We start from the raw sequence: 14,729 nt of genomic DNA on the forward strand, positions 1-14,729 counted from the left end.
CTCTCTGTGGAAAGCTGGTCACTCCCAGCAGGAACTCAGCGCTGAGCTGTGTCTGCCTCGAGTCGACCACAACTCAATGAACCATACCCGGCACTTCTAACTGACCGGCCAACCGTAAATGCACAGACTTGACTAACTATGGATTTTACCTAGGCGTTTGTAACTCTAAATATAATACAGATGAGAAAGACCATTCAGCCCATCAAAAGAAAGGCTGATATTCTTCCTCTTTGCATCAAATTTCATCCTGAGTGATCCCACCTCTTGGCCTTCGGTACCTTAACGGGAAGTTAATTCCCTGTTTTGATCAATTTGTGTGAAGTCATCAGTGTTAAATGGGCTGTTTGTTAGTTTAAAACCCCACCCCCTTGTCCTTGTTAATGGTCTATTAATTAGATTCTTAAGTCACACAGCTGAAAGGGCATTGTTTAATTAAGTACTTAGAGCACCTATAAAGAGAGACTGCTGGGATACTGGGTTAATGGGTAGGAGGCAGACATATGTTATACTGCATTCTGTAAATAAAGGAACTTTCAAGAAAAGGATTTGTGTCTAGTTTCATACTTCTAGCTTGGGAATCCATTTATCAGTCTTAACCTCTAAGAAGTGGTCTTCTGGAATTACTCATGCAGTCAAGGAGAACTTAGGCAAATACACAAGGTGGAAAGGAATAGAAGGATATGCTGATAGCTTGAGATGAAGAGAGATAGGAGGAGGCTTATATGAAGCATAAATGCTAGCATGGATCTGTTTGGCTCAATGGTCTTTTTGGTCATTCTATGTAGGTCATATACCTCTAAAGCATCAGGAAATGTGGATATGGAGGAGCTTGAGCTCCCAGTTTCAGAGCTTAAGTGGGAGCTGGAGTTACTACGGTGCATCCAGGAAGATGAGAACCATGTGGATAGCACATTTCTAGAGGTGGTCACCCTATGGCTTCAGGGTGTGCAGACAGCGAGGGAATGGGCGACTGCCAGGCAGTCAAGCATGAACAGGCAGATGGTGGAGAATTCCCCCCAGTGCATCTCAATCTCCAACTGGTATTCAGTTCTGAGCCATGGTGGGGGTTGATGGGCCCTCTGGGGAGTGCAGTCAAGTCCATGGTACCACAGCTAGGTTAGAGGGATAAGAGGAAAATTGGAAAAGCAATAGTGATAGTTAGTGAAACAGAACTTTCCTGTTTCCTGAGGGGTGAGGATGAACAGCCAGCAGTTGTGGACCACATTGGTACCAATGACATAGGTAGAAAGAGGGATGTGATCCTGCAGGCAGAGATTAGGGAGCTTGGAAGGAGATTAGCAAGCAGGAGCTCAAAGCTGGCGATCTCGCCGTGCGCCGGGCAAGTGAGTATAGAAATAGAAGAACAGAGGAGACAAATGGGTGGCTGGTGAGATGGTGCAAGAGGGAGGGCTTTAGATTCCTGAGATATTGGGGCCAGTTCTGAGGAAGTTGGACCTGTTCAGGTGAACAGGCTGCACCAAAATGGAGCCAGGACCAATGCGAGGCAGTTTGCTAGTGCTGTTGGGGAGGGTTTAAACTAACTTGGCAGGGGTGTGGGAACCAAGATGTAACAAAGAGTAAACGAGGTGCAACAAGGATTGGAAGAGAGAAAAAGCACTAGAGTAAGAAAAAGTAAAGTGTTAGGTGGAGCCAGAGTAAGAGAAAATGTAATAAGGTCTAATTAGGTTTATAGTGCATGTACATATGTAAATACATGAAGCATGGTAAATAAGATTGGCGCTCTATAGCTGCTGGTAGACATGTATAATTATACTGTTGGGGCAATAACAGAGACCTGACTCAAAGTATGGGGGAATTGGGTACAAAATATTCCTGGACATAAAGGATTCAGGAAAGATCAGGAAGGAAAGAAAGGAGGGTGGGTGGCAGTTTTAATTAAGGAGAATATTTAAGAGCTGGAGAGAGAGCGTGTCCCAGAGAGGTCAAGGACAGCAACTAATTTGTTAGAGTTGAGAAACATTAGAAGTAACCATTACTTTGCTAGGTATATTCTATCGGCCACTAACAAGTGGGAAAAGTAGAAAGAAGCAAATTTGCAGGGAAGTTACAGAGAGATGCAATAATAATGGAGTAATTGAGGGGCTTTTAATTATCCTGATTATAAACTGGTGTAATAATACTTTAAAGAGCAGAGCGGTGAGAAGAGTTTCTAAAGTGTGTTCAGGAAAATTGTCTTCCTCAGTATGTTTCTGGAAGGTATCATTGGTAGATCTGGTTTTGGGAATGAGGAGGGTCAAGTGGATTAAGTGTCAGCAAATGACTATTTAGGGAACAGTGATCATAATATCATGAGGTTTAGGTTAGCCATGGGAAAGGACAAAGAGTAATCCAGAGTGAAAATATATAATTGGAGGAGGGGCAGTTTCGATTGGGTGAGAATGGAGTCAAAAATTGGCAGACAAAACTGGAACAGAACAATGTGCTGCCTTTAAAGAGGAGGTGGTTCAGGTACAGCTGCATTGGGGAAAGGTAGGGAAAACAAAGCCAGAGCTCACTGGATGACAAAGGAGATACAGAGTAAGAGAAATGGAAAAAGGTTATGTATAACAGATGTCAATTTGATAATATAAGCAAGAATATAGAAAGCCCAGAGGGGAAGTGAAAGAAGAAATAAGAAGGCAAAGAGCAAGTATGAGAAGAGATGGGCAGTTAATATTAAAGGAACCCAAAAGTCTTTTAAGGTGTCATGCCTCTAAGACATGAAAGAAATCATAAATTGTTTAAATCAAGCCTTAACTTTATGCTTATTTAAAAAGTGGACTTGGTGAACCAAAAGATGGCTGCTACAGGTCACATGATTCACAAGTTGGCTACGGTTTATGTAAATTTCCAACAGCAGTTACAGGACAAAAGCTCAGGCCTCATCCTTGTGGAATTGCACATCTGTCATTGAGAGGACACATTATAATCAATAAAATCAGGGACCAGCAGATGATCCAACTGTCTAGTCACTGTGGCTCTGCTTAGCTCTTGGCTCTGAAGAAGAAATGTTAACTCTGTCTTTCTCTCCACAGATGCTGTTAGACCTGCTCAGTTTTTTCAGCTATTTCTGTTTTTGTTTCAGACTTCCAGCATCCGCAATATTTTGCTTTTATCCCTAGCCACTGAAACTCGTAATACCCACAGAGGTGTTAAAATCCAGCACCTACCTCCTAAGGTGAACCATGCATTTTGACCAGAGCATTGAAGTTGCTTGTCAGCCTGCAACTGACTCATTAATGGGCAACATCACATGAACTAAACTTCTGGCTTTGGAAAGTTTTAATATTATGTTTCCAGACTCACAACAGTCTGCTGTTCGAACTCCAGCCTTCAAACATCAAAGCAGGACTCTAGGCTGACCAACAGGCTGCATCAAGTCTAAGCCTCCTCAGAACCTGTTGCTCTAGAAGATTCCTGCTGAGCAGACCACGTGTCTCTATGCCAACCACATCTCGCTGTGTCTCCATCAACTTTAAAGGAATTCTGCAAATTCTGCTTCAGCTAGCTGAACTCATCTGAACTGTAGCTCCTCTATGAAGGAACGCTTACTGGGCTGTGACTTTCTGGACTCTGGCAATCACATGATTTGATATCCATATCGGCAGTGCTTTTTCTTTTGAGTTATTCATAGGGCAGAATTTTTAAAAACCCTCACGAAACATCATCCTGCCCGTAGATGAGGTTTCATGCTTTTTCTGAAGCCCGCCAGAGCTCCCGGCCTGCCCGCTAACCTTAAGATTGGACGGGCGGGACCATTAATTAGTTAAATTAGTTTTTAAATGGCCTCAATAGGCCGTTGGCAGGTCGGCGGGTGCACAGCTGATTCGGCTGTGCCTCCACCAACCTGAAAATGGAAATGACGCGGGGTGATGTCAGGAGTTTCACCCGACATCATCCTGCGTCATTTTACACGCTGACATGCAGGACCCGCCCCCCACACGTCAAGCAGAAAATTCTGCCCATAGTTGTAAAAACTCCTCTTCCCTATCTTCTTTTTCTGTGCTTATGTGTGTGTGTGTGTGTGTGTGTGTGTGTGTGTGTGTGAAGTTGTGACCATCCCCAGGGTTTGAATGTGTGAATAAACTATACGATTTAACCCTAAAGAGAGTTTGCTGTGAGTCACTTTAAAAATTGACTTCACAAACATAGGGTTTGCCACAGCCTTTTCAAAAATGTTTTAAAAACTATGCTTATGGACAGGCAGTGAAAAAAATAAAGAGTTAGTTTTGCCTCCCTCCCTTGTCCATAACAATAGTCATATAATTAGTGACAGAGTAGTCAAAGGAAGGGTGAGGCTGATTAGGGACAAAAAGGGATTTATGCACAGAGACAAAGGGCATGGGCTGAGGTACTAAATGAATACTTTGCATCTATCTTTATCAAGGACGCAGATACTGCCAAGACAGAGTGAAAGAGAAGGCAGTTGAGATACTGAAATAAAACAGAAAGTTAAAAGCAAAATACTACAGATTCTGGAAATATGAAATAAAAACAGAAAGTGCTGGAAATACTCAGTGGTCCTGGCAGCATGTGTGGAGAGAGAAACGGAGTAAACTTTTCAAGACAAATATGACTCTTCTTCAGAACTGAAGGGAGGTAGAAATGTGATGGGTTTTGTGCTGTTCAAAGGGGGGAGGGGGGAAGAACCAAAGGGAAGGCCTGGGATAAGGTACAGGGCAGAGATTAAATAATAAAGATGTCATGGAACAGAAGGCAAAGGGAGTGGTAATGGTTGGAGTAAAGAAACAAAGCATTGGTCCAGAGTGAGTGTTAATGGCAGAATAATAAACAGCTTTGCCTGAAAGCAAAAGCATGAGAAACAAGATTCAGATTGGCACATGGCAAAAAAAAAGAATCAAAATGGAGGGCTGAGCTCATGGTCAAAGTTGTTGAACTCAACGTTAAGTCTGGAAAGTCTGTAAAGTGCTTAGTTGGAAGATGAGGTGCTGTTCCTCCAGTTTGCCTTGAGCTTCACTGGAACATTGCAGCAAGCCAAGGACGGACATGTAGGCATGAGAGCAGGGTGGAGTGTTAAAATGGCAAGGAAGCTTGAGGTTATGCTTGCAGACTGAGCAGACGGATTTCGCAAAGTGGTCACCCATTCTGTGTTTGATCTCCTCAATGTAAAGCAATGTGAGCAGCAAATAGACTGAATTGAAAGAAGTGCACCCAAAACACTGTTTCACCTGGAGGGAGTATTTGGATGGTGAGGGGAGAGGAGGTAAAAGGGCAGGTGTTACACCTCCTGCGATTGCATGGGGAAGTGCCGTGGGAAGGGAATGAAGCATTGGGGGTGATAGAGGATTGGACCAGGCTATTGCAGTGGGAATGGTTCCTTTGGAATACTGACAGGAAAGGGGAGGAGGAGGTGTGATTGGTGGTAGCATCGTGCTGGATTTGGTGGAAAATGCGGAGGACGATCCTTTAAATGTGGAGGCTGGTGGAGTGAAAAATGAGGATAGGCAGAACCTATCATGGTTCTGAGAGGGAGGAGAAGGGGGAGAGCAGAGTTGGGGGAGATGGATCAGACATGGTTGAGGGCCCTGTCAAACATAGTAGGGGGGGAATCCTCTTGAGCAAAAAGGAAGACATGTCAGAAACACTGTTGTGAAAGTATGCATATCAAAACAGATGTGATGGAGATGAAGGAGCTGGGAGAATGGGATAGAGTCCTTACAGGAGGCAGGGTGTGAGGGGGTGTAGTCGAGGCAGCTGTGGGAGTCAGTGGGCTTATAACAAATACTGGTGGACAGTCTATCACCAGAAATGGAGACAGAGAAGTCAAGAGAGTGTAGGGAAGTGTTGGAGATGGACCATGTGAAGGTGAGAGGATGGTGGAAATTGGAAACAAAGTTGATGAAGTTTTCCACTTCGCGGGGAGAGCAGGAAGCGGCACCGACACAGTCATTGATGTACCGGAAACAGAGTTGGGACGGGGGATGGGTAGCTTGAGTAGGACTGGAGCAAGGAATGTTCTACATGCCCCACAAAAAAGACAGGCCATGGCAACATCTTTTACTTGGAGGAGGTGAGACAAGTTAAAGGAGAAATTGTTCAATAAGAGAACAAGTTCAGCTAGGCAGAGGAGAGTGGTGGTGGAGGGAGCCCAGTTGGGCCTCTGCTCAAGGAAGAAGCCAAAAGCCCTCAGACTGTCCTGGTGGGGGATGGAGGTGTAGAGAGATTGGACATCCATAGTGAAGAGGAGGTCGGACAAGGTTATGAAGGTTGATGGCTTTTCAAGATGGATATTGGCCTGACCTGTCGAGCGTTTTCCAGCGTTTCCTGTTTTCATTTCAGGCTAATAGGCTCCTTTCCACCTCCCTAAACCCAAGCCTGACTACTGCACGGATTTGCAAGGCTTGGTATTGGCCTGGGGTTCCTCACATGCCTTTTACAGCCCTTCTGGTACTAACCTCTGGTATGGTGGTGGGGACCTCTGTGAGCTGTTTCCTGATGCAGGTCACCACACGCTGAAAGTTGTCACAGATGCAGTAAGATGGACAGGCCACAGTACCAGCCACAAGAGTGGTGAGTACAGCTCCCAGCAGCCAGTGACAGGAGCACTGCAAATACATCTGGAAAAAGAAAGCCACTCGTGTTAGATCAGCACTTCCCAAACCTTTACCCAGTGTGACCCCATTTTAATGCCTCTGGTGTGGTGTGACCCCCTTCCCCCCGCAACCAAATTTGGGGGGTGTGAGAGTTGTTGAGCAGGCGGAGTGGGGCGCTTGGGGTGACCCTCAGATGTTGGGCAGGGTGGGTTTGCTGGCAGCACCAAAGTAAAACAAAACAGCAGAATAGTAGCCTTCGATGTTTAATTATTAACCTTCACACAAACATTAAACATCTGAAAAGCTGTGTAGTGAAATTTAAACTATTTCGTGAAAGAGTCAGCCTACTCTCCGGGCCTAATGAGACGGAGATCCTGTACATTCGTGCTTTTGAGAATGGCCCAAACTAGCAAGACGGAAAGTGGTTATTTAAATCTCCGGAGAACAAAAGCTGGAAACATGAAACATCCCAAATGATTTGAAACATGGTCTCAGAAGCCACGATGAATAGACCGAGAATGAGCAGGTTTTAGGCAGGGCCCCATCTCTGGGGATGTCACACTAAAATCAATGACTAGGTTCAAAGACAGAGGGCGGGGTCGTCCCCGATTGGCACTAAGTGCGGTAGCGAGCAGGATAAACGACGTGTTACCCGTTGGTCACAATGGTGGCTTCTCACGCTGTCTCATCCCCAATCATGTGTTCCTGGGAAACAGGCTGTTTAGATGGTGGGCAGGCTCTCATTCACCCGCCACACCATCACCTCATCGCTTCATCTCGCCGGGCGCCATGTTTAAAGACCAGCGGCGCACACACACCTCAGTGCTTCTGGCCCAGGGCTGCTGCACAGGAGACAGGATGGCTCTGAATTCAAAAAGACTGCAGCCCCCAGATTTAATGACGCGTCCCTCGAGCGCCTTTAAAACGCCGTGGAGACTCGCCGTGATGTCCTCTAACCCGCTCTGGCCGCAGGATGGGCAGCTGCATCACCCATCCAGCATGGGAGGCAGTGGCAGCGGTGGTCAGTGCCAATACCCTGCAAAAGAGGTCAGCCACCCAGTGCCACTCCGTTCCACCAGGGTAAGTCACTCTTCTCATCACTCTCAACTCACACTCTCACAAACCCATCACACACCCACAGGGATCTCACACCTCAAGGGACAACACCACTAACTCTCACACACACCCTCACATCTCCATCAGGCTCATATCCTCTGGAGCTCACGTTCTCATCCTGTCCATGGCTCCGCTCACCACACAAACGTTCCCCGCAGTGTCATGTGTCCTGCTCACACTCTCTCCATCTGTTTTCATGCAGGAGAAGTTGGCTCACAACAGCAGGGAAAGGACCCAGACAGGGGGCTGGAGTGGCCCACATTAGGCCCCTCACTCACTTTGAGGAGTGTGCCCTCACGCTGACTGGTGAGGATGTGGACCCTGCCTGTGGTGACAGTAAGGTCGGTGGTGAACACCCACGTGAGGATCCTGCACCACATCATCCCTCTCCCAACACAACTGTGAATGCTCTCTCTCCTGCTTTGACTCTGTTGCCATGCACTAATTATCTCTATGACTTCAGAGCTAAAGAGAATTAGAAATATGATGAAATTTATACCCTTGAGGGGGGGGGTGGAGCAGGTGAAGTTGGATAGAAGGCCGAAGGAGAGCTTGACAAGGTGTCATGAACAGAAGGACAAAGTGGGTGTTAATGGTAGTGGTGAGAGCTAAAGGAGGTGCTGATAGTGGCATTAAGGTAAGAAACCAGATTGTGATAATAGCAGGACAAGGCCCGATGCCAGCGAGCAAGGAAAATTCCACCCAGAGAGAAAAAGATCGGATGCATGTATCATAAGAACATGCAAAATAGGAGCAGGAGGAGGCTATTCAGCCCTTTGAGCCCGCTCAGTCATTCAATGAGATCATGGCCTATCCTCTACCTCAACATCATTTTTCTGCACTATCCCCATATCACCTGATGGGACCTCGGAGCCAGTCCCAGGACTTTTCTGACAGAGTCTCCATTATGGCCTCAGAGCTCGGGACCCCAAAATCTCATCCCATGACCCCGCTGGGGGTCACGAACCACGGTTTGGAGACCCCTGCGTTAGATAGTCTTCTTATGTGCATGCTGAGGATGGGATTGACGTCAACCAGAACTTTTTTTTCTATTCACACAGGTTGTGGGTGATGCTGACTTGGCCAACATTTATTGTCCATCTTTAATTCCCTTGAGATGGTGGAGGTGAGCTGCCTTCCTGAATACAACTGAATGGCTTGCTAGGCCATTTTGAAGGGCGCTTAAGATGATTTTATGACCTTATGATCATCCACGTTGCTGTGGGTATGGAATCAGATGTAGGCCAGACTGAGTAAGGACGGCAGATTTCTTTCCCTAAAGGACATTAGTGAACCAGATGGGTTTTTACAACAATTTAGTAATTTCATGGTCTTTATTACTGAGACCTGCTTTTTATTCCAGATCTATTTAATTAACTCAATTTAAATTCCCGAGTTGTCTTGTGGGATTTGAACTTGTGCTTCCGGGTCATTAGTCCAGGCCTCAGGGTTAATATTCCAGTAATAAGAGAGAATCTAACCATCAACCCTTGACATTCAATAGCATTACCATCGCTGAATCCCCTACTGTCAACATCCTGGGGGTTACCATTGATCAGAAACCAAACTCGACCAGCTATATAAATACTGTGGCTACAAGAGCAGGTCAGAGGCTAGGAATACTTGGCGATTAACTCACCTCCTGACTCCCCACAGCCTGTCCATCATCTACAAGGCACAAGTAAGGAATGTGATGGAATACTCTCCATTTCCCTGAATGAGTGCAGCTCCCACAACACTCAAGAGGCTTGACACCGTCCAGGACAAAGCAGCCCACTTGATTGACACCCCATCCACAAACATTCACTCCCTCCACCACCGACGCACAGTAGCAGCAGTGTGTGTACCATCTACAAGATGCACTGCAGCAACCCACCAAGGCTCCTTCGACAGCACCTTCCAAAACCATGACCACTCCCATCTAGAAAAGGACAAGGGCAGCAGGCACATGGGAACACCACCACCTGCAAGCTCCCCTCCAAGACACTCATCATCCTGACTTGGAAATATATCACCATTCCTTCACTGTCACTAGATCAAAATCCTGCAGCTCCCTCCCTAACAACAGTGTGTGTGTACCTACACCACAGGGACTGCAGCGGTTCAAGAAGGCAGCTCACCACCACCTTCTCAAGGGTAATTAGCGATGGGGAATAAATGCTGGGCTAGTCAGCAACGCCCACATTTTGGGAAAGAATGAGAAAAAACAAGTAGTAAAACAATGGTGCAATCCCCTGAAAATGAAAGCAGGTGCTTGGCTTTGTCTGGAAGTCCTACTTCATTTGAATGCTTCCGTCTCGAGTCAGTCGCCAATATTTCTCTGCGATTGTTTGAGCAAAGGTCACAGGAAACAGATGCAGTTGGAACTTTAACAAAGATGTCAGCTGCGGTTTAATGGGTAACCCTTGCCTCTGAAGCTGTGGTTTCAAGTCCCAAAGCCAAGGGCTTGTGTAACTTATCTGAGGTTGACACATCAGTGCAGTAGTGAGGGGCTGGTGTCATGTGCTGCCTTCAGGTAGATGATAAACTTGATCCTAACTACCCTCTTAGACAGATGTAAAAGATTCCCAGCCAACATTTCTCTGCTGACTAACATCATTACCTTCTTCGATTGCAATCCTATAGCAGGAAGTTAATTAAAATAGTTGTTTTTAACTGTTAAAAACCCTCTCCATCTTTGCAAACTGGTGCCCCAGATCTAAACTCCCTTTCCTGTTCCAAAGTCCTTGAACTTTCTCCCAAATCCATGCCCATCTTTCCCGGAACTTCATGTTTGAATCTCTCCAATTATGTTTCCGCTTGTGTCGCTATGTTGAAAAAGCTCTTACCCAAGTCACAAACGACACACTATGTGACTGTGGCTATGGTAAACTTCCCCTCCTTGTTCTTCTTGACTTGCCTTTGACATGGTTGACCATGCTGCCCTCCTTCAATTCCTCTCCACTGTCATCCAGCTGGGTGGGACTGCTCTCATCTGCCTTTATTTTGCAGTCGTGGACAGATAGTCATCTGGAATGACAACTCTTCACGCTTCCACAATGTTACTCTGGAGTCTTCCAAGGATCTAACCCTGGTGCTCTCTTATCCTTCATTTAAACATATTGCCCAAAAGAACTACGTTAGGTTCCACAATCCATTGCCTGTGGGCCCCACCACCAGCTCCATCCCTCTGCCTGGCAATTGTCCAAGGCTAAATCAGATTGTTCACAGCTTTGGTGTCATATTTGATGCTAAGACGAGCTTCCAACCTGCTTACTTCCAGCTCTGTAAAGTGGCCCACCTCTGTTGCTGCCTCAGCTCATCTGCTGCTGAAGCCCTCATCCATGCCTTTGTTATCTCCAGACCTAACTATTCCACAGCTCTGTTGGCCAGCCTCCCATCCACCATCCTCCATAAACTTCAGTTCATCCAAAATTGTGCTGCCTGTACCCTGACTCACACCAAGTCCAATTCACCCATCACCCTAGTGTTTCGCTGATATACTTTGGCTCCCAGTCTGGCAACGCCTCAATTTTTAAATTCTTATCCCTGATTCCCAATTCCTCCATGGTATCACCCCTTCCTACTTCTAATCTCCTCCAGCCCTATGATTCTCTGAGATATCTATACTGCTCTAATTCTTGCCTCATGCACATCCCCGATTTTAATTACTCTTCCACTGGTGGTTGTGGTAGGGGTTGCCTTGACCCTAAGCTCTGGAACCCCCTCTCTGGAACTCTCTGTCTCTCCAACTCGTTTTCCTCCTTTAAGACACTAATTAAAACCTACCTCTTAGCAAGCATTTGGTCAGCTGATCTAATATCTCCTTAAGTGCCTCAATGCCAAATTTTGTTTGATAAGGCTCCTGTGAAGTGCCTTATGGGACATTAATTGGAGCTATATAAATACCAATTGCTGTTTAAATTTGAGTGAGAGATACTGGGTGGAATTTAATGCCATTCCCCCATCTTTGTTGTCTGTCTCTAGTTTCTATTGTAACTGCAAAAGCAACAGTTCAATCCAAACAGGCTGCAACTTAATTTTAATAACATTCAGAAAAATGAATTAACATTTAATTTTAATATAGTTTAAATTGAGGCATTGCCAGACTGGGTAAATCAGAGAATGTTGGGGTGATGGGTGAATGCATGGGGCTTGCTTCAAGTTAGAACAGGGGGCAGAAGAGTTTTGGATGAGCTCAAGTTTACAGAGGATGCAGAGTCTTTTGGAACCTGATTAACTGTGCGTTGGAATAGTCAAGCCTAGAAGTAACAACGGCATGGGTTTATTAACTGTTGTTATGTCAACAGTTAAAAAGCAGCCACTTATAAAGGATCATTCAGTTTGTGAAAATTTGCTTCAACAACCTTACACATTGTTGATTAACTCTACAATGAATAAGACAGTGGGCGTCAAAGCTGTTTGGGACCAAGTGGATCGCAGCCAAATTTGCTGACGATATAAAGAAAGGTAGGAAAGCAAGTTTGAGGAGGATACAACGAGTCTGTGAAGGGATATAGATAGGTTACGTTTGACAGGAAGAATAGAAAGAGAATATTTTTAAATGGAGAGACACTGCAGAATGCTGCGGTACAGAGGGATCTGGGTGTCCTTGTACATGAATCACAAAAAGTCAGCATGCAGGTACAGCAAATAATTAGGAAGGCAAATGGAATGTTGGCCTTTATTACGAGGGAGATTGAGTATAAAAGTAGGGAAGTCTAGTTACAACTGTACAGGGCATTGGTGAGACCAACATCTGGAGTACTGTGTACAGTTTTGGTCTCCTTACTTAAGAGAGATATAATTGCATTGGAAGCAGTTCAGAGAAGGTTCACTCGTCTGATTCCTGGGATGAAGGGGTTGTCTTATGAAGAGAGTTTGTGCAGGTTGGGCCTATACTCATTGGGGAAGATTCTGAGGGTAGATGCTGAGAGGATGTTTTCCCTCGTGGGGGAACCTAGAACTAGGGGGCACAGGAGTCTCCCATTAAAGACGTAGATGATGAGGAATTTTTTCTCTCAGAGGGTTGTTCATCTTTGGAATTCTCTTCCCCCGAGAGCAGTGGAGGTTGGGTTACTGAATATATTTAAGGCTGAGTTAGACAGATTTTTGATCTACAAGGGAGTCAAGGGTTAGGAGGGCAGACAGGAAAGTGGATTTAAGGCCAGAAACAGATCAGCCATAATCGTATTGGATGGTGGAACAGGCTTGATGGGCCAAATGGCCTACTCCTGCTCCTATTTCTTATGATCTTATTAGGAATGACCCTTCCAACGCTCTAAGTCCATAAAATTCAAATCAGTGGCAGATATGAGTGCCACTGAGATGTTTGAGTTTCTAGGCCGCAGTGGCTCACAGGCCTGTTTTGATCCCCTCCCTGGACATGTGTTGTACACAAAACGCAGCTTTTTCCCAAAATAACATGACTGACAAATGAAATTTTCTCTTATCTCCTGAAGATTCTCGTGCAGTGACACCAGTCCATTCTAGATTCCTCATCCAAGTGGGTAATTTTTCATCTATCAGTGGGTACCATACGTATATAGTTGGGATGTGTCAGTTAAACTCATCCCTGTCCTTGTCTGACCCCCAAATACTGCACTCTCCACCTGGGAAACATTAGACCAGGAACAGGACCTTGCGTTCTAATCCAACTTGTCCCTAAAAGCATTTATGTTATTTGCTTCAATTGGTTCTGCGGTAGCAGCTTCCACATTCTAACCACTCGCTGAGCAAAAAGATTTCACCTGAATTCCCGATTGGATTTATTAGTGACTATCTCATTTTAGGAGATTTTAAGGTGCAGTGGGTAGTGCCCCTGCCTCTGAGGCACAAGCTCCAGGTTCGAGTCCCACCCCAGGACTTGATGGTCAAGGAAGGTGTGTTCATAATGCAGCCAAACAGGTTGAGAATCAACCTGCAAATCCTTCCAACACCTACCAATGGCAGATGGTAAGAGCGGGAGAGATTCCTGGTCAGCTGTGTGATGGAAGGAACATTGGAGCCTCTACCATCGCTATCCATAACTCCAGACCACAACATGAATGGAAAAGAACATGTTACTACAGTAACTCGGACTCCCTGAGTGATCTGTAACACACCACCATATCTTTTAATTATGTCCTCTAGTTTTGGATCCTCCCTATGTCTCAATGTCTACTCTATTGAACTCCCTCATAATTTGAAAGACTTTTATTAGCTAGCACCTCACATCTGGCTACTCAAAGGTACTGAGGCCAATGGTACCAACTTGCATCCTGGCTGGGGTCAGTCAAAGCTCAGAGCTGATGATCGAGCATGGAATATTTCTGAATTAGAGGCCTTAGTGTGACAGCAGCCAGTGCATAAGTGGCCCCTAGTCTTGGTCTCACCAGCCAGGAGTGCATTGGAATAATGAAGTCTTACCAGCAAGTGGAAACATCTCTCCATTTACCATATCAAACCTTTCATACTTGCGCACAAAAATCAGGGTTGACATTGCAGTGCAGTACTGAGGGGGTGCTGCACTGTCAGAGGTGCTGTATTTTGGATGAGACATTAAACTGTGGCCCCTTTCAGGGGTCATAAAAATCCCATGTTGTTATTTGATGAGGAGCAGTGGCATTCTCCCCCCAACCCCGCCCTCCACCGTGTCCCGGTCATTGGGAGCTCAATAATGTTGGAGTTTGTGTTAGTCAACAGACATCATGTCAGCATTCGAGGCAGAGGAAGCATTATCCCCCTAGAGAATGATGCTTCACACCCATGGCCAGATCCAATCTTTTATTTGACTTGGAACGTGTTTTGGCTCATGCATTCCTGACTTGGCCCTCGCTCTGACTGACCCTGAAAATACCAGCTCAGGTCTGCCTCCTCTTACTCACCCAGTGAATGTTATTGTTGGAGCAGAACTCCCACAGGTCACACAGAAAGAAAGGGACAATTCTTAAACCACTGAAGTCCTCGTATGATTAGTTCTTTCTAACGGTGCCTCAACCTCTCAGAGAGCTCAAGAACAGAAGCTGCCCGTTTAGAACAGAATTTTAAGCTGGCAGAGGGACATTTCCTTATAAAGGGATTCCACTGTATTCATAGGCA

At 45.6% G+C, this 14,729-nt stretch overlaps 1 protein-coding gene across 2 annotated transcripts in view; it reads right to left on the reverse strand.

The window, feature by feature from the left end:
* chadlb (chondroadherin-like b) overlaps positions 1 to 14,729 on the reverse strand; it is a 123,340-nt gene that overhangs the window by 22,845 nt on the left and 85,766 nt on the right. For both annotated transcript variants that reach the window (XM_041177649.1, XM_041177648.1), the window contains one exon: positions 6,417 to 6,578. In XM_041177649.1, coding sequence (XP_041033583.1) covers positions 6,417 to 6,578 — 162 coding nt within the window. The remainder of the gene's footprint in view (positions 1 to 6,416; positions 6,579 to 14,729) is intronic.

This window comes from Carcharodon carcharias, chromosome 31, assembly GCF_017639515.1.
Source record: "Carcharodon carcharias isolate sCarCar2 chromosome 31, sCarCar2.pri, whole genome shotgun sequence".
Classification (NCBI taxonomy): Eukaryota; Metazoa; Chordata; class Chondrichthyes; order Lamniformes; family Lamnidae; genus Carcharodon; species Carcharodon carcharias.